The 24,407-nt window shown below is 36.3% G+C and overlaps 1 protein-coding gene across 12 annotated transcripts in view; it reads left to right on the top strand.

The window, feature by feature from the left end:
* AKAP9 (A-kinase anchoring protein 9) overlaps positions 1-24,407 on the top strand; it is a 120,868-nt gene that overhangs the window by 7,236 nt on the left and 89,225 nt on the right. For all 12 annotated transcript variants that reach the window (XM_082323955.1, XM_082323966.1, XM_082323965.1 and 9 more), the window contains exon 2: positions 17,150-17,404. In XM_082323955.1, coding sequence (XP_082180081.1) covers positions 17,150-17,404 — 255 coding nt within the window. The remainder of the gene's footprint in view (positions 1-17,149; positions 17,405-24,407) is intronic.

The raw sequence follows: 24,407 nt of genomic DNA, 5'->3' as shown, positions 1-24,407 counted from the left end.
CATATGTAGGTGTTACCAGAAAATCCTGTATTTTTTCCCCACAGGAAATACCAAACAAGTAGGTTCTTTTAAATATTGATGTATGGAGATATTAACTGCAGAATAACATATGGATACTGTAGCATCTTAGTGTTTGGAATAGTGGAAAACCTGATGAAAATGAGGAGAAAAAAAAAAAGGCTCCTGAAGTAGATCCAACTTTGTTGTCCTACCTTATATTGCAATATAAGATTATATGCTAATAACACAATTGTTGGGAATCCTAATTTAGGGGCTGAAAGCTCTGTCGTAAATACCTGCCCCATAGCTAGAGATTTCAATGTATTGCTGTGTATTTGTTTCAAAAATCATTTTGTTACTGGTACCAGCTAACGTGACGCTTTGAATTTGCAAAGACACATTGATAAATGTACCACAGTTCAATGAAACGCATCTGATAATTGCAGTATTTTGACTGCTGTGCTGAAACATAAAGTAAACAGACCTTGAAATTTATGATGATGAGACACTTGTATGTTGACTGCAAAGTGCTGGCATGCCATATTGTGTTGCTGGTGCTGGTGTTCCAGTTTCTTGAAAGAAACCTTAATCTGCATTTTCACATGATTTCTTGAGAAGCCAACATTTTATATTATAAACTACCTTTCCTACAACCAGTGGAGAAAAGATGGAAGAATGAATAAAAATGGTAAGATTTCTTAGAATTCTTAGTTTCTTAGAAGTATGGAGTCAGTCTTCCTGCTTCCCCCCTCTTCTGAAAAGGAACCCAAACAAGCTTCCAAGTAGAACAAATTCAGTTGTTGTCAGCTGGACAAAAGAATGTGAGATTCTGGAAACCAAACACTAGGCTTAGGAAAGTTGGGGACTGATCAAATCACAGTTTTAACAACCCTAAGTTGCAGCATCATCACAAAACAAAGAAGAGGTATTCTCTCAGACCATGCTTCTAAATCTCAAAACACAAAGAAATTTTCAGACTCTCCACAATTGGAGATAATAATTTTAAAGAGAATGCATACCATTTTGGTGATATTTCCAGGGGAAAGCGTAGATTTGGTGAAAACTGTACTGCCATGGCAAAATTACAGCATATCTCTCAAACTACGATCCTGAGCTGTAGAGCCAAGAAGTTTGGTGGAGTTGAAGAGGCGGAGTAGATGGGATTGTGGGACTGAGTACGTTTCTGTGCAAATATTGATCAAATAGGTGTTACAGAGAATAAGCAGAGTAAATTGCATAGAAGTTTACCTTAATCTGACTTCACTGGTAGGCTGTGATTTAACAAAGTGGTTATCCCTTAGTCCTGGTTTTGTTTTCTGAAGTTTTTACTTGTCCTTAAACTCTTACTTTTCTGTGAAGAAACCTCCTGTGTCCAACCACAAAACAAGGGAAAAATATTTAAATGTTGCTAAATTCATCTATATTGTCTAAGTGAGGTAGCTGATTTGACATTAGTACGATACATTGAGAATACATATTTTCAATTGAAAGGTATATAGGAGAAATATCTTACTATTACAAATCATGCTCCATAACGATGATAAGAAAACCCTGTTTTGATATGTTTAGTAGTACATTATGCTACTAGCATAGTTTTCTGTGTTTAAAGAGATAATGGAAATCGTGATACAAGACTCCTCAAAGGGGAATGTGTTTCCTAGATTTTCTTCATTATTTGGAATATATTCCAGGAATTCAATTTTGCTTTTTTGGAGGAAAAGGAAAGAAAAGAAGAAGAAAAAAAAAAGGCAAAGTGCACAGACAAGTCTGGAATTTTGTGAGCAATGTGAGTGTCTTTGTGAGCTTGCTATTCTCTCATGATTCAGCAGCGTGTAAAAAATAATAGAAGCCTGTCAAAATAATAGAAGCCTGTCAAGTCTTGCACACTGAGCATGAAATTCATGCATTTGGTTCTCTCCTTATGTCTGCTCTGCTCCTCACAGAGCTGTCTCTCTCGGATCTACTGAGTTTGGGGGCTTTATTCTCACTCTGTCCCTTCAGTGCCAGACATGCCACATGGTATGAATTCATGTAAAAATAATATAAACAAGGTGGGAAAATGATGAAGCATGACTGAGTTTGACTTGTTTTAAAGTATTTTTTATTTATTAAAAAAATCATCAAAACCCACAAACACTTTTTAAAATGAAAATTTGGGTTTGTTCAGTTTCTACACAGAGTCAGAGCACCGAAGTGGCCAGAATGCCTACAAATAATCTCCTAAAAATGTATCTCAATTCTCCAGACTACTTTGAAAATCTCAGCATTAAAGGTTGTGAAAAGATTGGCTTTGACAACTGGGTGGAAGTCATCACATCATTTGTATTTATTAACAAGGAGTGGCTATTCGTCCCTGCTTAGCTTGAACAGAATTGAAACTGTTGATCTGTATCTGGAAAGCTGATTGTCTTGTTGCCAAAGATGTAACCTCTCAAATTCTGTATCAATTCCATGGCATTCAACAACTTGGAAAAAAAATGATAATCTGGTGTTGGTTATTAATAAAGTTTCATTTAGACATAGTCTGTTCACTCTGAAGGTGCCTTTTTCTTTCAGACTTCTTTGTTAATGAGCAACTAAATATGAGCAAAACTGTTCAGATCTTACTGTGCTTTATTCCATTCCTTTGTTTTTCTTTTCTCAATTTTTGATCTTTAAATATCTCTGACATAGATACATTTTTATTAAAGAGGACACAGTGTAAGGCAGAGGAGAAAAAAAACTAGATGTATTCTACATAAATACAACTGAAATAGTTTACAGCAGAGTAGAGTTCTTGCTATTATAAATTCTTTCTTTTTTCTCTTAGGAGGAAAAAGTTAAATTTACGTGAATCAGGGTAATATAAGCAGTACACAGAAACTCAAAGTAAATCGATAGTTGGTGCTTTTTCTAACATCCACAAAATACTCCCTTCAGCCTTTTAAGCCAACTTCTAATAAAGTAATCTTCCTCATTTAGTATATAGACCAAATGTTACAGTGCAGGAGGAAAGAAAAATATGCATTGTTGTAAAGTGTAGGAGTCCTGCTGATCAGGAAAAACATGTTGTGGGCTGCAGCCCCTTTCTTACAGCATCAACACAAACCAGAAATGGCAAATGCTTCTGTGATTTAAGTTTTCTTGCATTAGCTACATAGAGAAGTCTGGACAAAGCCTTTTCAGATACAGATTCTCTCCATGCATTTCATTAGGTGTCTCAATATCGCTGCATCTTTAAAGCTCTGTACTCTAGAAATGGTACTCGCTTAATTAGAATTTGCAGTTGACTATTTGCAGTGTGTTGGGGAAGAACAAACTACGTGAGCTGGAATGGAGTATTCATCAGGATCCCACAGGAAGCAGCAATTGCCTGACTACAGTTTTCTTTAGACGTGTCAGGATTTTTCTTTCAGGATTCTAATCAGTATTCGTGATTTTTTGAGAAACAGCTGATTAACTCCAACCCTGGCCCCCTGGAAGCTACTTTGATGGTTGATAATACACCATAACCAAGGCTGCAGTCATCAGTAAGACTCTGCTTATACTCATTAGGGAGTCTCAGAAGACTGCCAAAGATTGCTCTTTAAAGGAAACAAACTTATCTAAATGAATTGTCAACATTAAGGTCCTTGGGAATCTGCACAACTGTTAAAATGAGAGTGCCTTTAGGTAACTAGGGCTGATTCAGACAGAACTTCTTGCTGAAAGTCAGTGTGGTGTTAAGATTTTTGACACCATTTGACACAGTCTGATAAGCAAACTGAAGACTTGGTCTAGGTAGGATCATAATTTGGTGGTTACAACTGAATGAAAAATTGTTCTTAGCATTATTTTTGTTTTAATGCCTTACTCTCAAAGTAGGTGGTCTTTCAGTTTTTCAGGGGCCTGTGTCATTCAGTATTTTCATTATTAGCAGTGGAAAGAATGCATGGTTATATGTAGATGGTACTAAACAGAAGTGGGTGGCAAACACGGTGAAGAGGCTTAGAATTCAAAATGATCTTGACAAATCATCTGGTACAAAAGGACATGGAAGCAATACTGAAGGTTTTCTTTGCCTCTTTAATGATAAGAACTGTCCTTGGGCTTCCCAGGTCCCTGAGTCTAATGGCAGAATTAGAGGGAGTGAAGCATTATCCACAGTACAGAAGGTCAAGGTGGGGACCACTTAAGCAAATTTGATGTACACAAATTTGTGGGGCTGAGTGTGGTGTATTCAAGTATCCTGCAGGATCTGGCTGCTGTTGTTGCAAGGCTATTTCCTTGCTTATCTTCGAAAGGTCATTGTGATTAGGAGATTGCAAATGAGCAGGGAAAAAAGCAAACAGACCCATCTTCAAGAAGGGTGAGAAGAAGGATTGGGGGATCTACAGGAAGGTCAGCCTAGCTGTGGTTTCTGTGAAGATTATGGAACAAATCCTCCTGGAAGCCATGTTCAGGCACATGAAGGGCAAGAACATGATTGGACCTTATCAAGGGCAAATTAATTGTTCTCTGTGATGAGCTGAATGGCTCAGTAGATGGGGAGAGAATGGTGGATGTTGTTTACCTTGAATTTAGGAAGGCATTTGATGTGATCTATTAGAAGCTGTAGACCAAGCTGGAGCTATAACCAAGCTGGAGATAGGTAGTTTGGATAGGTGGACTGCAAGGTGGGCAGAAAATTATCTGGACTGCTATGCTCAGAGTGCTGATACAAAGTCCAGCCGGTGGCCACTAGTGTTCCTCGAATGTTGAAAATGTGGCCAGTGCTGTTGGATGTTTTTATTAACGACCTCGAGAATAGGAGGGAGCATGCCTTCAGCAAGTTCATGGATGATACCAAGTTAGGGGGAGTGGTTAATGAATTGAAGCATAGGCCTTCTTTTCAGAGAGACCTTGACAGTCTGGAGAAATGAGTCAACAGAAGACTCATGAAATCATAACAGCATGAAAGAAGATAGAAGAGGAAAGTTCACACGCTTTCCCAATAGCAGAAAGGAGGAATTTCAAGTTTCCATTTCATTACTGGGATGTAACAGTAGTCTACAGGATCCTCCAGCGATTGAAAAAAAAAAAGTTGATGTTGTGTGATCTGACTTGAAGCCAGGAAGGGATCCTGCATTTCGCAGTAATGGTCAGCACTGTTGTCTGGGGGTCCTCCTCCTCTTCCAGGATATGCAAATACAAACTGAAGACAGACAGCTGAGGAACATCATAAAAATTTTGGTATGGATGATCTCTTTGAATGACTGGCAGGGAGCCTGACAGAGACAGCAAAAGCACAGTTTTTGTATGCAGTGTTCTCCTTTCTTCAACATAAGATCATCATTTATATTCCTACAGCATCCTGTGTTGTTTTCTACACCCCTTCCAATTTACAGTGAATGAGAAGGTAATTCTACAAATGACAGTATCTCAGTACAGTCTGGGCACTGCTTAAGGACAATCCTATGGGGAAAAAATATAGACTGTGCCATAATGCATGCATACTCTACATCAGGGCAAAACTGATTTCTACCTGCAATCCCAATTTTGGAAAATTTTTATTTCTCATGAATTCTTTAAATTAAGCCAGACTGTGCTTTTCTAATGTGGTCAGTTTGGGTGGGTAATATTCTTGGGTTTTACTTGAAACAAGATAAGAATAACCTGAGGTACAGAATTATATTGTCTGGTAGCATGATAGCTGTTAGCCCGGGTGATAACGGGCTGATGTGGTCAAAGCTTGCCATGCTCTCTGAAGTAAGTCTGTATTTTTGGATGTTGTCTTCATCTACTGAGGGTGGGGAGGAACACCTTTTTGATTTGGGCTATAATGTCCAGGTAGCTGTATCTGTGTGGGGAAAATCGATTTCAAGTATTTTATTAGGAACCCACTCAAATTAATGTTCCATAAAACTGCTGAAAGTAAATTTATTCTGGCAATATTTCCCCAGTTGAAAACATAAACATAATAGTGTTCTCCTTATAGTTATTTCATACATAAATGCATCTAAAACAGAATATAAGTCAGTCTGATAATACTCAAAATCAAATCTAGTGCAAGTAATTTGTATTTAGAATCCTATTACTAGATACATGAGAATCATTACTTCTTGAAGCTTTATATTTTCTGGTTGTATAGTTTAATGTTAATGTTAAAGCATCAATCTTTATAAAAATGTAAAATGTCAACCTTAACTTTTAAACACATAAGACAATTAATAAGCCGAAGAAAGCGTCTGTGTTACAAATATAAACTTGCAGGTTGCCAGTAATTTGATCGACAAGCACTGTGTGGAGATACTGGCAACTGTTGCTTTTGCATACTTTTGTATTTTTATAGTTGGCTTCTAACTGGCAAGCACAGATGGCCATAGATTATGATTTTTGTATGTTTCTGAATAAGAGAAAACATTTATATGGTATTTTAAATTGCATTGTCTAAATATCATGTGTTAACTAGTCTATATGGGTTTTGATTTTAATTGCTAAGTTATAGTATGGGAGTTTTGGAACCAACTATTTTAATATTTTGTTAATAATAGGAAAGGTTTCTGTGCCCAGCTTTTGAATAATTGGAAGCTTTTTTCTCAAGTAACTTCTCGTTAAGTAATCAATGTTATTTCGTGGTAGTAGCAACTTTTTACAGCTTTTCCTGAAAAAATTAATCAGATTTGACACTATCAGACCTTTCTCTTGCTTATAATGAAGAATGTTCTACCACAAAGTCAGAATTGGTTGTTTCAGTGGTACTTCATGAAGTATTTGGGACTGCTCTAACCCAGAGTTTAAAAGGATTTCAGATAAACTGTGTGAACTGCTGTTTGAAGGATCAGGCTTGTTCTGCCCATTCCAGGAAGTTCAGTGTACTATGTAACATTTTGGTTTTTTCAGAATCCTAGCAAAAATGAGGACTAAACTCAGTTTTCTAGGATGCGAATTCATAGCTTTTATTGCTATCTGTTCTTGGTAGTCTGCAAGAAGCTTATAGAAGGGCTAGGAGAATTAAATGGCAATAAGAATCTGAAGATACTCAGTAGGAACTTTTTTGTAGTAGTATATTTAGCTAATATCTGTAAAGTCAGTGTACTGTTTCTCTCTGAAGTTAACTATACAACATACTGTGGCTTTAGGAGTCCTGTAATGCAAAAACATAGCTCCTGTTTTGTTAAATGAAACTAGCTCTCTCAGGGATGAATTGCAATTATGTGTGGTTAATAAACAGAAAAATGGTAATTGAGTGGTAATTGAGGAGAAAAATTACTAAGTACTAGACATGAAAATACATTTTTCTTTTACCGGAAGGAAACTTTGCTCTTTCCATCTATTATTACAGGTATTTAGATTGGAGTTTAACCTTCCTTTGGGCTCAGGGAAAAGATAGACTCACTTTTTCGCTGCCTTGTGGTCTTAGGAATGTTTTCCTAAGGTTATTTTTTGGGGAAGAAGGGCAGCATGTAAAGAAAACTGCTGAACAAGACAGAGACTTATTAACTTTTTGGGTGCATGTAGTATTTAATGACATGGTTTCATTGCTTTTTAGACTATTACTATTTGGCAAGACATTTCTTTTGAATTTTTTTGGAATAAACATGCTTGATGCTTAACTCTGTTACTGTATTGCAGTTGTTTTGTGAAAACAAATTGTTAACCTGAAAGCACTCCAAGGGGTTAATTAAATGAGTCTCCAGCTGTTGATTTAACTATATATAGTTAAATAGCTGATCTAAGTATATGCTTGTAAAAGAACAGGTGCTAAACTAGTTGCTTTAAGAAGAAATAAAGTGAAGTAACTACCTAAGCAACACTCAGATCATTAGTAAATTTTTTTTAGTGATACAGAAGGCAACGTACTTACTGACACGTGTTTGATGACTCTGCTGCTTTACAAAAATTCAAGTTCTGAATAGATTAATGATTTAATGCCTATATTTGACCATTAAGTTGCTACTATGCTGTAAAACAAGTTTTCTTTTGAAGCCCAGCTGAAGCTTGTTATCTGTGAATGTCCATTGCTTCTTTCTTTGTTTCTCTTTCTGGTGTATGGTATTCACCTGTATGCTTTGTTTAAATAATTCATTGTGAACTATTCATGAAGTATGGTAAGAATGAGTAAAATTGATCCATGTTGTAATTCACTTGACTGCACTGGGTTTATAGAAATGACTGCAGTAAATGCAAAGCCTAACATTATAAATTTGTTGAATCAAACACAATATTGAAAGAAAAAGAGGATATAAAATTGGAAGCTAGTACATAATTTTAATGCTTAAGTAGCATGGGCACTATCTCTCATTTGCCTTCTGTTCAGGAGGGCTGTATCTGCCTTTTACTTCCAGAAGACAACTTGTTTCACAAGGCTGATTTCATCAAGAGTTGAGTGGGAAAAAGAACTTAAAATCCTAACCAAATTTGTAATTGTACAGCCTTACAAAAAATGTCAATGCTGAAGCTTGGTGAAGAGTTCATCTTTATGAAATATTGTACTAATTATGGCTTTCAGTCTAATGATTTTTCTGCCAAGTGTATTTTGTAGGCATTACTTTAATCTGCCTCAGTGGCTTTAAGGTGTGGTACCTTTTGCAAGTCCCAGGCCTTTGTTTATTTGTTTGTTTTACCTTTATCTTCATGTGATTGACTTTACTCAAATATAAAATACAAATACATACAAATATACAAATGAGAATACAAACTTTGTCTTGGTTACTTTGTATCTCCTAGGCCAGTAGGGAATACACACCAATCTAGTTTCCATCCAGTTGGTGTCATGTGTAGCCTACCTAATTTAGTCTACTACATGCCACCAGTGGCTTAGTTTTATTAGTTATTCTTAAGTTCTAACACAGTATCTGACAACTTAGCATTTTGACAACTTTTCATTAAGACGAGAGGTATCATCTTGTTATACATCTAAGACCATGATAGGTAAGGTTGTGTCACCTTTTGGAGCTCAAAAATGTTATTTATTCTTTTGTCTGTCATAGCCTCTACCACTTACTGTTCAGCTGCTAAGTGTTACTAAGATATAATCATTTCATATCTTGATTTAAATCACCAAAGATCAAATTGTCTGTTTACTTTCTACAGTCTGTCTTTTGATTGTGTCAGCAAAACATATCACATTCCGTGTTTTCATTCAGTAGGAAAGTGATACTAAAATCATATTGTAGGCTCTCATGTACACTTTTAGAACAGCAACTGTTTTAGTTAATAGAACCTCATCTACATTTACATCTTGTTTAGTGTCCTGTGCTTTAGTGAGCTTACTGTCCTTACCTGGATGTCAGAGCTGAAGTTACCTGTTGCCTTATGTAGATACCAAAACACCCCAGAGAACTGGGTCCAACTGGGGAGTAGCTTACTAGCAGTTAGTACATATTACTAAATTGCTGAAGTCTAGTGGATATGCGTGTAGACATAAGCATGGTGGCATGTAGAAAATCTTTGCTATGTTATAGCCTAGTGACTGAATTTTATGACTCTTTTGGAGATTATGACAACACTGAAGGTTGGTTAGTGCCTGAGGATAAATATTGATATTTTTATTTCTAATGGGCTGTGAGATAACAAGTTCATACAGTCCAATGAACAGTACTGTAACTGTATGGAAAACAACTAATGTTTTCAGAGTATCTAAATCTTCATATTGGGATTCGTTTTCAAGAATAAATTAATATACAAACCCATCTGCTGGGTGCAAATTTTCAAAACGCTTTCATGAGACGTGAGGAATGGCATGGCAAAGCAGTGAAGTTTTCTAGTTCGAAAAGTTGGTGAAGAAAATCATATGACTCATGAAAAACTAGCAGTTTAGCAAATTTAGTAGTAAAACTTTATTTTTTCCTCATTCTTTTATAAGGATAAAATGTAACTAAAACATTTGTGTCTCCTTTGTTAAAATGTATTTGACCAAATTTTAGCTCTGGCCTGGAATTTCTTGGCTTTGGCAAGCTGGATAATTTTAGAAAGGCTAATGGGGGAGAGAGGGAAACATTTGTCCTTGCTGGGGGCTGAAAGATTTTCTTAAATACATTCGTTAATCCATTAGTTAACATTCTGATAATTCCTCCTCTTTCCCCACCTCCCCTCCAAAAATTGTTTCAAAAGGTTGTAGGCCATTGAAGACTGACCTTGCCTCTGTGCCATTGAGGTTTTTTTCTGCCTAGCTGAAGAAAGCTTCAGGATCCAGTTTTTAATTAAAGTTGGTGTTACACATAAACCTAGTGGACCAGGAGTGCATTTCTGTCAGTGTGTAACTCTCTTGCCTTCCCATTATTACCTTTGAAACTCTGGGCAAAAGCAAAGGATAGACCATACCTTTTGAGACAGCACCCAACTGGTGATCTCCCTCACTTAACGCAGAGTAAAAGAGGCTCTGCTTTATGTCAGCTGCCTTGGTCTCGATGTGACAAAGACTTCCTAATGTTTCAGGCTTCAAGCATGGATGATCTGTGCTTTTTTTACAGAGCAGCACGAAACAAGCTTTCTATTGCCCTCTCATTTTTGTCACTGACAGCTTAGCCCAGTCCACTTATTTTCTCTTCACTTTGGGGAAATACAATACCAATACAGTTCAGATGCTTTTTTCACCCTCTATATCAGCAGAGGCAGTTATACAGCATTCAGTATGAGAAGGGTAAAGTTAAAAAGTAGATAGGAGCAACAGATTGATCATGTATGTAGAAGTAGGTTAGTTAAGAGACCAATCGCGCAATTTTTTTAGTAGTTAGTTTGAGGCATTGCTTTTCCTGAAGCAGTCCGGCATTGAAATGCGCTTGGTATACTCGTGTCTGTCATTGTAACCTGACTTGAGAGTATTTTCTTACACTTAACTTCCATTCCTTGTCCAGAAAATAACCCAGCTGTAATGAACTTAGCTGTTCCTAGGTCTGTTCCTATTTAAGTTCTTGGGACATGGAAGAGCAGACCAGATCAGAACCACACTAATTCTGAGGCTTTCCAGCTCACAGTGCCATCTGGAGGGGTTCATTCAAGTTCAGTGCCCTTGGTTATTAGCACTGACAACAGTACTCTAACTTGATACAGACTGCTAAGAAGAATTGCCCAATGTGCTGTTCCTCTCACTATCCTGCGTTGTCCTTCATGGTACTTCAGCTACAAATGTAAATTGTGGTGATCCGGTAGGTTTTCTTCAGAGTATTGCAAAGGAATGGCTGTCTCTGAAGCTGAAGGACTCTCAAGCTTGTATTTACGTAGAGACTATAGCATTTCTTCTTTGGAAATTTTCATAGCCTTATTGGCATCCTCTAATACTCATGAGCCACTTAAGTCTCTGTAAGGGGAGACATGCTAAGGTCTTGCTCATGTTATTCGGGAAAATCTGACTACAAGTGCAAGATACAAACGAGTAGATTAGAAATAACGTCATTCCTGGGTGATTACTTTCTTGTTCTTTTAGCCTAATGTTTCCCATTTAGTAAATTCAGCATCTGTTGAATGGAACAAATAAACTAAAGCTCTGTTTGCCTCAAGAGATAAGCAGATCGAAATTTGCAAAGAACATTAATTCTTTACGTACAGTTTGGGGTTTCGCCTATGCAATGTAACATGGTGAACATATTTGCAGGTTGCTTGCTCAGTTGTCTTCTTTCTGTAGGTTTTTATCTCAGGATTTGGAAAGAGTTGTGATACTCTCCTGTTTGTTGATTAGCAGAATAGAATAATAGAATAGAATCGATAGACTTCTCTAGAAAGATGTCTGTCTTCTGTATTTGATAATTTTCCATTCATCTCGCTCTCAGGTATCCTTTTCTTAGTAGAAGCAACAGGAACCTAGAAGATGCAGGCGGCACTGTGAATTTGCCTGTACTTCAGGAGTCAGTGCTTTGGCACCATAAGACTCGGTGCTTAGACGTTTTGAGAATAGGACAAAAAGTGACAAAGTGCCACTTTCTTCTCAAATACACTTACCGGTTAGCCTGTTCAACACCACTTTAGGGGGCAGACTGTCAAGCTTTTACAAAACTTGGTGGCCTAACAACAAATGAGTTTTAAACAGCCTAGGCAAGGCTTTACTGCCTCAATCACAGTGTTGCTGTCTCCCAGACTCTCTTCCTTATCCCTTTTGAGGGCCTCTTATCTGCTACCATGGAACATATTACTGTATTGGAATCATAAAACCAGGTCACAGGTGAGAGAGAGATTACAGCAGGTATTTTTTCAGTTATCCAGGGGAAGGTGGAATAGATAACTTGAGACTTAAACCACAGCAGATTGCCAGCTTCTGAACAATGTCAAAATTTCAAATTCAGGTTGGCCTTTTGGTTTGTCCCTATTGGCTTGCAAGTCACCCAAGTCAAGGCTTCATGGGATGTATCTGTGCTTTATAGATGATCAAAACAATCCCACCCCAGGGCCCTGCTTTTTGTCCTTCGTGTGTCACTGAAAGCCTTTGTAGCAATAATTGCTTATCTGTGGTCAAGGGGAGTAGTGACCTATCCTTACTAGGGCAGGTGAATCTTAAATTAATCCTTCACCTTTTAAGACACGTTATCAGTCTGTCTTAGTCTAAATATTTTGGTTTCACTTTCACTCCAGTAATCATTCAGAAATTACACCTTATTATCATTCAGTGATGAGGATTAGGAGAATTATAATTGGAAAAGCCTGAGCCTTTCTATCACAGGACTGTTCATCATCTTCTGTGAGTTTCTTGATGCACCTGAGTGTTGTCTTGTGTTGGTATATGGGCAGTGATCAAATGTTTCGGCTTTTGTTCAGATATTTTACATATATTTTTAAATGCTTAAAAGGAGATTAAGTTTTGAATTCTGTTGGAGCCAAATTTTATTTTAACATGCACTTCTATTCTAGAAATAGTTCAGTCAGACCATATTTGAAATTAATCAATGGACAGTGTATACCAGCAATCTAGATTGCTGGCACAATTGCCAAGGGTCAGAACGTGCTGAAGATAGCTGAATAAATAAATAATGCCACTGTTGTAATTATAGCAGTACATTAACTGTCATAACTGATGTGGTTTACACAAGTAATCGCCACCACTCTGCAAGTTAGTTCCCTTCTGTCTCAAGACTATTTAGTTCCTAATAGGAGTTGATTTTCCTCCGCTTTTCTGACCTTCTGCCAGCTGGAGGATATCAGCATTTAAAAGCTAAGATAATGTTGTACCAGGTCTCTGTAATTTTGCTGCAGTCTGTGGTGTAGGATTGGTGCTAGTGTGTTTTGGGATTCATAAGTAGAAAGAAGTTATAATTAGAACTAGCTAAATAAATATATACTCTAAATATATAAGTTCTTCTATTCAATTGTTATTTTACTGTGGGCAATGATTTTGAAAAGTGTACCCATTACTTATCTGCATGCTGCTGTATTGTAGTCTTGTGACTTTCAATAAGTGGTTTTCTGTTTATAAGACGCAACATGTCTTCTGTATCCACAGAATTCAGTGCTAACATTCAATTGCTTCCCATTTTTCAAACTAATGGAAAGCTGAGCAACTGTTGCAAGTGGCACTTCTGGAAATCAGAAAATAAACACATAATTCTTCCTGGACAATTTTATTGTAGGTTGTTGTGCATTAAAAGGAAATAAACATAGTTTCATTCTCAGAGTTTAGCTTAAAACTTCAATTTATTTATTACAAGTAAGAGTTTAATTGTACATTGGATATTTGACAGAAATAATTCAGAAAATAAACGTAAACTCCATAATACAATTTTTTAAATTGCTAAAAAGTGGACATGTCTGTTTCCAAGAGGATTGCTTTTTTGCCTAGAAGCAGGACTTGAAAAATCTATGAGCTGGAAATTGCACGTTGTTTGTTATTTTAGATGCAAAAGCTGAGAGTCAAGGATAAGGAGCAAAATCAGCTGTTACTCACTACTGAAAAACACTGATGGAATTTTTAACAGGATTCAGTACTGCTTGGAGGGTGCAAGGTCTTACCGGCACGATGGGAAAAGCTGGAGGCGACGTGCTGGCAGATAGGCAGATAGTGAAAGAAGACTTGCTCTAGATCAGTTTTCAGATGTGCTAAAACCTATGGTAAAGTTGCATCATGGCTGATTATGTTCCTGACGCCTTCCCGGGGTAAGGTACTCCTCCGAGGCAGATCAATGCAGAGAGCCTGTTCTGAGTGTCCTTCAGCTTCTGCTTTTGGATCCTTCCTCCTCCCTGAGTAACTCCTGTGGTTACATCTTTTGCTCTTGCTTGCAACTTTTGTAACTCGACAGAGACTTGGCATGGAATTGTTTCAGAACTGCGGAGTCCGAACTAACAGAAGCAGTGTTAAGTTCTCCACAGACTTAGTTTTGGCATTATCAAGCTGATGTGCCTGGAAGACAGGGTAAAGCAATGTATAGTTGTATCAGCTTGTGTTTGTTTCACATTTTGTTCACACTGGAAAAACTATTTGCCTACAAATACAGAATCTGGAATTATTTTTCTGTTTTAATTAAAGTTTTAATTCTACAAAATTTGTTTTCCTTAGTTCCCATGACTGCTGGTGGACTTTTTCCTGCTTGTCATTGAAATGTAGATAGATCCTCGACTCTAGTTCCCGATTCCCATTTTCTGAAGGAATTCGGTATCTGAGACTCCTCTGTCTTGATGTGAGCATCACAGAGTGTATTTGTTCAGCAGCAGCTTTTTGTTATACTGCTTCTTTCATTTCTAGTTTTTTTTTTAAATTTGATTAAAAATGTGAATTTGAAGCCGTGTTGCATTAGTAGCTGGACAGTTTTGCGTGTATGTGAATGTGCGGAGCAGAAAGTGCTATGATTAGTGCATGCATCCATCACTAACAGTGTAGTTATTTCCAAAATACTGGATGTTCTTACAGAAACTGTCAGCTGAGAACTTGTGTAATACAAAAATATAACAGTTTAATTTGCACATGCATTTAGCTTTCATATATGCCCATCTTTATCAATGTATAAACAGAAAAAAATAAGGTCTGCTTCTAACTGCTGTGGTAGAGTTTAATCTGTTAATTGTGAAGAAGTGAAAGTCGACAACTTAATTTTGCAAGGAGAGAAATCTGGTATACCCAGATGCCTCAGCTAAAATATGCAAAATACTTGAGGAGAGACATGGAGTAATTCACTTGTCCTTGAGCTACATGTCTAATTTTGTAGACAAATAAAGACTATAAAGCTGCTTTAAAAGAGCCAACTTAACTTTCCATTACAGAAAGTTTCAATCAAGTTGGGGAAGAGAGTTCTTGACCAGTGGCACTACATGTCTTTCATTATTTAAAAATAAAAAAAATATTTAAAATAATAAATATATTATATAATAAATATAATATAAATAAATAAATAAATAAATATATTATATAATAAATTAAATAAATTTAAAATATTTAAAAATAAAAAGGAAAAAAATCAAAATCTCTCAGTAGTTACACTTGAAGTCAGGTTGTCAGCTTTATGTCATTGTGGCATTTGGACAAATTCTGCTTGTCTTTTGGATAAATTGATACCTATTTTGTTGAGGTAAATTTACAGTTTTAGGAGAATGTAGTAATGTCGTAAGGAGACAACTGGAACCTTCACCCTTCCCATTTTTTTTTTTTTTCCCCTTAAACTTTGAAGTCAGGAGGAGACTATCCTTTCTTTTCCTGTTCAGGAACTCCACTCCTGTGGAGTTTATAAGCTTTAATAGATTTTTTGTGAAATAATGAAAGTAGCCTATTTAAAAAACGGAAAAAAAATCATGAAGTTGAACTAATTAGAGATATAGTAGGGAGGAAGTAAGTATTAAATACGTAGGTGAGCATATTTGGCTCAGCAAATCTTCAGGTCCTCCTCCTGTAAACAGAGCAGGAGCCATATGCCAAGCTGCCAGTCGTCCTAAGAATGGAGAGGAGGCTGAAGAAATCCACAAGGAAATACAAATAAGGGGACATAAGCATAAACTGGCCAGAAGTCAGAACTGATCTGTCAGTGATGCATTTATTTAGATTGGGGCTTCTCAGCTCTCTTGGGGCCAGATGAGAACTGGAGAGCACTTCAAGTGACGGCTCGCACTGTAACCGAATGGTGACTGGGAGAGGGGGTTCGTGTGTCCTGCTTGATTTGGGTGTTGCTGAAGAGGTTGGATGGAAGCCTGGCTTTCTCGATTGGTGAATATCATGAGGAAATGTGCTGTCTTTTTTATAGCTTTTTCTTAAAATTGCAGCAGATTTATAAAAAAATACATGATATTTGGGTATTAGTTGATGTAAAAGGTATTTAGAGCTTTAGGGTCTTCATTTGCATGCTTTATATTTACATTGGAGCTACATTTATAAAACATTGTAGCACTTAATTAATGTTGGACTCCTCAGTTGGAAAATAATTATTTTTCTTTCCAGATTTTATTGGTAAGATCTGTTTAATTTTGAATTTTAATAGGTAAAACTTGCCATGCTTGTTTTTCTTATTTGAACAGAAATTCTGTTCTTGTTAAGAAAAAAAAAATTTAAATGGATTTTCTTGTGTAAACCACTATAAAGTGATTAAAAGTGATAAGCTCTTCAAAAGGCAGTGCCTTACAGTATTTGAATAGCTTAAATACTAATTGGTTTTTCAACTGTGTGCCTGGCTCACCTGTGACTTTTTGTTCATCAGCATGTTTTGCTACAAGGTAGTGTATCTTGTAATTTGCTCACTGTTTGTTTTTAGACTATTCCCTCATTATGTGTTTTGCTGTTTCTTTATGGTGTTTTCAGTAACTTGATCTGCTTCTTGAGTTCTAACAAACTTTTTATAAAACTTTATATGATGCTTGGTGGAAGAATGGTTTGCTTTTACCAGTTTCTGGTATAAAAATTAAAAGTAATTTATGTAAATTGATTTTGAGGCATTTATTACTATGAAATTGAAAAATGAGATCAGAGGTTATCTCGTTGCATGTCTTTTATAATGACATTTTACCTTAACCTTTGAATGTTTTGATTTCTAGGTATCATTCCGTGGAACAGTAACTTCCTAGTATGAAGCCAAAAAGGAATTCATTAATAGATTGTTGGTTTACATTTAAGATTTTTTTTAAAGCAAACTGTGTAAATGGAAGAATAATCTGAATGTGTCTCAGATATGCAGCATTAACTTCCAACTTGTTTTCATTAGTGATTAGTTTGAAGCTTTATGTAGAACAGCTGGTAAACCTCTATAGAGGATGTCATTAGTAATGAAGAGGAAAACTCACCTTTAACAAGATTTTGTCTTCTATACAGCTTGCTCAATTTAGGCAGCGGAAGGCGCAAACTGATGGTCAGAATGGATCAAAGAAGCAGAAAAAGAAGAAGAAAACGGCAAACATCAAAGATGAAGAGTCAATACAAGATGGGATTGATGCCGATCGATCTCGAGGTGATGAGACATCCACATGCAGCAGCCGAAGGGGAGCAGCTGCTACTGCTGACTTTGCTATTGTCAGGACTTTGCACAGTGGAGAAATTATCAAACACAACCAGAGTTACACCATTGAGGTAAGTTTGTCTCAGGCTGTAACCAGTTACTGGGGGGGGGGGGGGGGGGGCAAAATAGTCCATTAATTTTGAGAGTGGGAATGAAGGAATTATATGAGTTTTTGGATACTATTTCCTTGCCTCCTCTGTCCATCCTTAATATGTCCAGAGAAGGCGCTTTCTGCTTGCCTGCTGGCATAATGTTTTCTGTGGTAGTCAGCATATTGTAGATTATGGAAAGTTTGTTGGTACTGCTGTATTCCCTAAATGGGCAAAAATTGGTTTTGTTTTATTGCTTCATTTTGTGCATTTTGTTTTCTTAAAAGTTTACAAATTGCAGTGGATTTCTGATCACTGCAGCTATGGCTACAAATGCAAAACTAAACATCTTTCTTGTATCCATAATGTAATTTGAGTCTTTCTGGGTAATGAGGAGGAGGAATGAATTTAGAAAATAGTACTTAGAACTGGATGGCTTAAGAGACTGATAAACAGATACTCTACTTTTACTACTTAATGAAATATAATCCTGATTGCTAGTGGCTGAAAGTACATGCTCCAGGAAGGTTGTAAGATGCCCCGTGTGATATACACCAGCAGTCCAGTTCAGTTCTGAGTGGACCTGAATTCACATAACGTAATATGTTGCAGATATGAGGGACAAGAGATGCTGATGTTATTTACAGAATAGCTTATTCCATTCGTGAAAACAGTGCCTCTAGAAGGACGAGTGGCATTCTGACCAAGCAGCTCAACACAGATTCCCAGCTCTGTGCCTATGAATGCAGTCTTTTCTGAGAGATGTAGTACAGATGAATGCTCTGCATTTTGACTTGTCAGTCTTGTGCTAGGATAGACCATTCATAACTATTTTGGCTCCATTATCTCATTTCCAGCAGCTGAGAAGTAGTAGCAAAATGACACTTCAAAAATTTCTTGCATTTGTGTTTAAAAAAAAAAAAAAAAAAATGTTACCCGGGTGGAGGGGCAGACAGACTAAATCATACATGTGAATAAAAACTTGTAAAGTAATCGATTCATTTATTTCATTTATTTTACAATTTTAAGCCGACAGTGTATCAGTACACTAGATATTTTGAACTTTATAGAAACATGATTAGATATAGATTTCATACTTAGAAAGCTCATATTAGGCCTTCAGGACTGTTTGTAGTAACTCTGTTCAACTCATAGCTTTTCCTGGAGGAGGTAGTAAATTTTTTAACGAGTATTTAATACTAGAATGATTGTTTTCACAGGTGAAGATGAGACTTTTTTTGCCTTCTACAGAAAGAGAAAGGTGTACTGTATGAAATGCAGCAGGTTATCTACAGCTAAGGAGAGAGGACTGTAAGGGCATAGAGCTGTTTAGAGGGAATCACTTAAACTGTTATTTTAACAATATTATAGTCTACATAAATATGATAACTGTATGAAGAAACTTTCTTAACCAAATATATTTTGAAGTGCATCGTGATTGCATGTTACAGATGGACTCTGCTGATGTACTTGCTCTCAGTCAGGGTAAATATCTCTACTACAACTGGAGAAACAGGGTAAAGTACAGAATCATAGAATAATTTAGGTTGGAAGGGACCTCCGAGGTCATCTAGTCCAATCCAGTGCTCAGAGCAGGTCTAATTAGATCAGGTTGGTCCTAGTAGCCTATGTTGGCCTCTGAATGCTAACAGTATAAGACACAGATGATTTTAAAAATGGAAAAAATATCTACGCTGCAGTTGCTAAAGATTGCACACATAGATATATTCTTAAGATTGGGTATGATTTTTCTGAGGTCTGCCTTATTCCCAAAGCAACTTATCTTACGTATAAATAAATAAATATAGAGATGCATAGGGTTTTTTGGTTTGTTGGGGTTGGTTTGGTTTGGTTTTTTAAATGTAGCTTTAAAAGAATAAGCATGGCGATTAGTGTTTATTTGTAATTTGACTCTCCTGAATTACTCATGTCTTAGTGACTTCTAAAACAGTATTCACTTCTGCCAAAAATAAGCTGCTCCCAATTGGGAGAGTGTTTTCCTTTGAATAAGCAGGCCACAGACAACACATCACAAATTACTTACAATAAGTAATTGGTATTTTGGAGTTGGAAGATGATTGCTAACATCTCTGTGCAGTATTAATAGAAGAGGAAAAATTCTGAAATGGCTTCAGTGAATCTCATAACTTACTGTTTTTAGTCTTATAAGTGCAATGATTTGGACAGAGAGCCTGTATTACAGTAATTGGATTAGAGCTTGCTTAGTTGAAATGGCAGCCAATGTAACAGGCAGTTCCAGGCTAATCTCTGCAATGGAGAATTACAGACAGCTTCTTTGAGCTGTTTGCTTTTTCACCCGACATTAAATCTTTATAGGCTGCTGTGTCAGGAAAGTGAGGCAAGATTACTGGAGGCATTATGCAGGATTATTTTCTAGCTAGATTTTGACTCTACTTACTTATTTCATCTTTTACTGGAATTCATATTTGGAGTTGTTCTTTCTGTACCACAAAATAGACTCAGAACATTTGACTATACTGCCTATCTATCTAAAAATCCTGACTGGGCTCTTTTGTGGTAGTTTTGTGGCTAGAAGTTTATCTCCCTGTGGTTTTTCTAGTATGATTTTTTAGTCCCCAGTGGAATTAGCATGTCCAGATACAAATACCAGAGAGTTCTCTTACTCAATATGAATAACAGAAAGTGAAATAGAGGTAATCCTCTGGGAGCTTATTCCCCATCTTAAGTTAGAGGAGTTCTTTTTCAGAGAGAGCAAAAGTCTGTTTAGAGAATTCAAAGTTATTTTTTGCAGTTATCCCTTTCCCTTTTTTTTCCCCTCTGTCTTCCTAAGGGTGGGTTCCTCCATCCCCCCGTAATCCCTCAAGTTAAAGAAACTAATTGGAAGAACTCTGGAAGAACTATCATTGTTTTGTACTGTCCTTATCCATTCCATTTTACCTTCTGTCTGAACTTATTTGTAATTTCTATAAGGTTTTCCATCCTCTGTCAGAGAAACAGTTTCTTTACAAGATTTATTAGAGAAATGCCAGTTGGTATTTCTTGGTTAAAGTGTCTGGGTCTTAACTTGTTTCATGTTAAATGCTTTTTGTCTTGGTCTCACAAAGAGAATAATATGTTGAGTTTCTAGTTGCCTTTGGTTTTTGTCTTTATTCATTTGCACCCTGGTATCTTTTGGTCTTGACATCCATAGTGTCCTTTTCCATATAGAAGTAAAAATAATCTAGAAGACACAGCCCAGGAAATAAATTGGATCAATGAAACTCTTGGTTTTAGGATTGCTTCTTTTTGTGACTTCCTGCAATTAAAAATGGAAGAAAGCAAAAACCACTTCCAGGGTGAATAATTGCTGAGATCACTTTCTCTGAGAAGTCTGGAAACGATGCATCGGAGCAGACTGCTTTGCAAGAATGTACTAATGCCAGGAAAACAAAAGAAATTAACCTGTGGCACAGTAAAATTGTCCTTGGGTCACCTGGCTAGTAAAAGCTATTATACAAAGCTTCTTAGAAAAGAAAAGTTCAAAGTTCTGTGATGAAGAATACCTGCTAATTGACTAAGGTTGGATTAGTAACTCGTCTTTTGTTTTTCACTGGACAAATCCTTTTGGTAATAGTTTTAGAATAGCTTAACTGTTTACTCAAGTAGGTGATAAAGTTTATAGCTCCATATTCATTGTTTCATTTCTGTAACTTACTCCAGTTGTTATTGCCTGAGACTTGACAGGCAAGGAACAGAAACACAGTAAGAAGGAAACACTGGGTAGGATTCTTGAGAAGAACTAAGGAAGAAAAGTGACAGAAATATGGAAACATAAGCAGTATGGAGAAACAGAGAGGACACCTCAGTGAGAAAAGGAATAGGTGGTGAGCAACGAAAGGCATTGACTAGAGAAGAGATATTCTGGGATGTACAATAAGATGGAGGATTGGAAAAAAAGGATGGATAAATAAAATGTAGTAAAAAATGAGCCCAGTCACTTCAGATGATCTAGCATCCCTTGAAAAATGTTTTGAAATTGGAGAATGAAGATAACCAAATGTTTGGAAATGGTCTGTTCAATAGTAAAGTCAGTGCCACCAGAGAAGGTAGTAGATTCTCAGCAGCATATGGTTCTGACTGAAGCCAGTCGTCTTTCCATTCACCATCTGGCCAAAAGATTGCCAGGATATCTTGCCAATGTTCTTTGATGCATAAGACAACCTCTGGTATGATGCCTTCCTTTCTCTCTGTAAATACTGGTATGGAATAGATTTACTGACATGGAAATTACCTGTACTGAAGAATGGTCTTTGTAGATTTACAGAGCATTTCATTTTAGGTTAAATATTTATAGGGCCATATTGCCAATGAATAGAAACCAAATTAAGTGCTTAGGTAATCTCTCTGTTGATGATATTTTCTGATACAGGAAATTTATACACTGAGGAGTGGGGTACCTCACTGCAGATTATATTCAGATTTGGCAGTGGTTTGTCTCCACTAAGATGTACTCTGCTTAAATCTGATTGTAGTCAATTGGTTTGTGTTATAAATTACCAGGGAATACGTTCCTTTGAACTGAATGAGGCAATATATAAGGATAGCACTTCATATTCAGAATGTTCTGCAAATATTAAAGACCCATAAAGTTCGGGATTACCTGAAGAGAGGGTTTAATGACTGGGATCTTCAGTTTACATTCTCTTTGCCTCCCTTCCTAGTCATGGTCCTCTTAATTAGTCCTACTGAGGTTATGATCATCTATGCATCACTAATGACCCATGTGAAACTGGCCAAGCTAACATAAACTTGTTTTCACTTCTACCGCTGGCTACTACACATTCAAGAATGAAACTAGAATTTTGTAGTTACCTTTTTTTAACAGTTTACACTGAGATCATAAAAAAGTCAATAATTTACTTCAGGTAGAATTCTGTTCCATGAATACTCAGTGTTGGTTCTCACCCTTTGATACTTTCATCCATTGCAACTGGAGTAGTTTAATACTGGCTGTCTTCTTACAAAGCATCTTATTGTCACCTATGAAAGTTTTCTAAAGAAACATAAAAATCACTTTTCAGTTCTCATGGCCAATTTTGTGTGTGAGTTCTTTTGTGAATCCTGTGATAATGTTGGGCGTCCAGTGCCAATAAATGTGACTTCTGAGCAGTGCTTAACTGCATACAGAAACATATTACTCTGAAATGGACCTCCTGTGTTCCATACGCTGATTGCTCCCTTTTTTGTATCATCTTGCAGTATTTCCTCTAAAGAATGTATACAGATGAAAGTAGTTTTAATTTTCTGAATACTTAAGTGTTATCATTAAAGGTACTACCAGCAGAACCGATGGAGATGGTTAAAATACACTGAACAGACATCTCAAACACTCTTTTATAGGCAACTATCAACCACATCGTCAATGAAGAAAATATTAAATAAAGAATTAAAACAACTTGCCAGAAGAGAATAGCTGTTTGTAGCAAGAAAATGCTGTGGGGCATAGGTGATAGAATACATGCAAACTAACAGCCTGAAGTCAGAGTGTAACAGAAACCTATTTCAAATTCCATATGGTATTGAGAGAATTGATTAATAGCTTCATTGGCATTGTTCCGTCAAAAAATGTTGTGTTGCTAACGGTGGGTGTATATATGAATTTTTTTAAGTATTTCCTTTTAAACTGGACCCCTGTTGTTCAGACAGGTAAGCTATGTAAAACCTAATTACTTCTGTTGACCAAAGAAGAACAGAAGCATACAGAATGGATGGCTTAATAGTGGAAGCAACTGGATTTTGAAATAAGGTTGGTCAGGTCTTAGGAACAGAACATAGCTGCTTGGAGGGCAAGATGAGTGCCCATAAAATGTTGACTACTTGTAATGTTATTGATTCTGACAACAAAAGAATAGCATTAAGTCTTAGAGTGTTGAAGTCTAATGTGTGAGCTCATAGGATTTAGGTCTTTTTAACTGATTTTTAGCAGGGTTTGGATGAACCCCTTAGCACAGAAGACAGATCCATTTAACTTGAGTTCATTTGGCCATCTATCTGTACTTATCTTCAATAAATCCCTTGGCAAAAATACTTGATCTTAACAGCCAAAAAACTATCTAGATGCAGGATTGAAGGAGATATTTTAGAAAGATTATTTATGCTGCTGATGGATATATTGCACACCTAAACTGATGCAGTGATATATGGTTTTTGATAATTTTTTTTTAACTTTAGATTGGTATTCAGAAAGGACGAGCAATATATTAATTTTTTTTTAAATCTCGTATCTGGCCAAATTACCAAAAAAAATTAGAAAATTATATTCAGTAATCACCTTCCTTTGAGAATTCATATTTTCTCACTCTAGCCTAAGCTTCAGTGTACAAGTCCTTTGCCTTTTACTATGATTATCTACTAGGTTTGAGCTTATCCCAGGATCTAAGCATTCATTTATCATCTTTCTTATAAACAAAGGGCTTTTTATATAATTCAAAAGGATTACAAGGAAAAACTATATAAGAAGTCGGACTATTGTCCTTATTTTTTTTGCATGTTGGAGAAGTGCCTGTATTTCATGCACTATATAAAGAACTTCCAGAGTCATTAAATCTAATTAAATATGTAAATTTACAGGAATACTTCTGAGCTTCTGTAGGAATACTTCTAATCTCTCTTTGTGAAGTCTTCTGAATTGGAACAAACCATGAAAAACTGTAGGATGATATGGCTATACATTTGTTATCTGTATTGTGAAAATAAATAACAATGTGGTTTTCCCTGATTTTATTCCTTCCAGAGGACTTTGTCCTAGACCAAGGACATAGACTGCAAACAATATGTAAAATTTGTGTGTGTGTGTGTGTCTATGCATATATATACAAATATACATATAAGTATATAATATGAAAAAATGTATATTTATATAAAATATTAAATATTTTTAAGTACTAATTGTGTGTTCCACACCAGAAACACTTCTGTCACCCTATAGTTTTAAAACATAATTTTGTTTCAGTTTGCACCTTAT

The sequence above is a fragment of the Platalea leucorodia genome (assembly GCF_965183815.1).
Source record: "Platalea leucorodia genome assembly, chromosome: 1".
NCBI classification, from domain to species: Eukaryota; Metazoa; Chordata; class Aves; order Pelecaniformes; family Threskiornithidae; genus Platalea; species Platalea leucorodia.
This window is presented reverse-complemented; position numbering and strand designations above follow the sequence as displayed.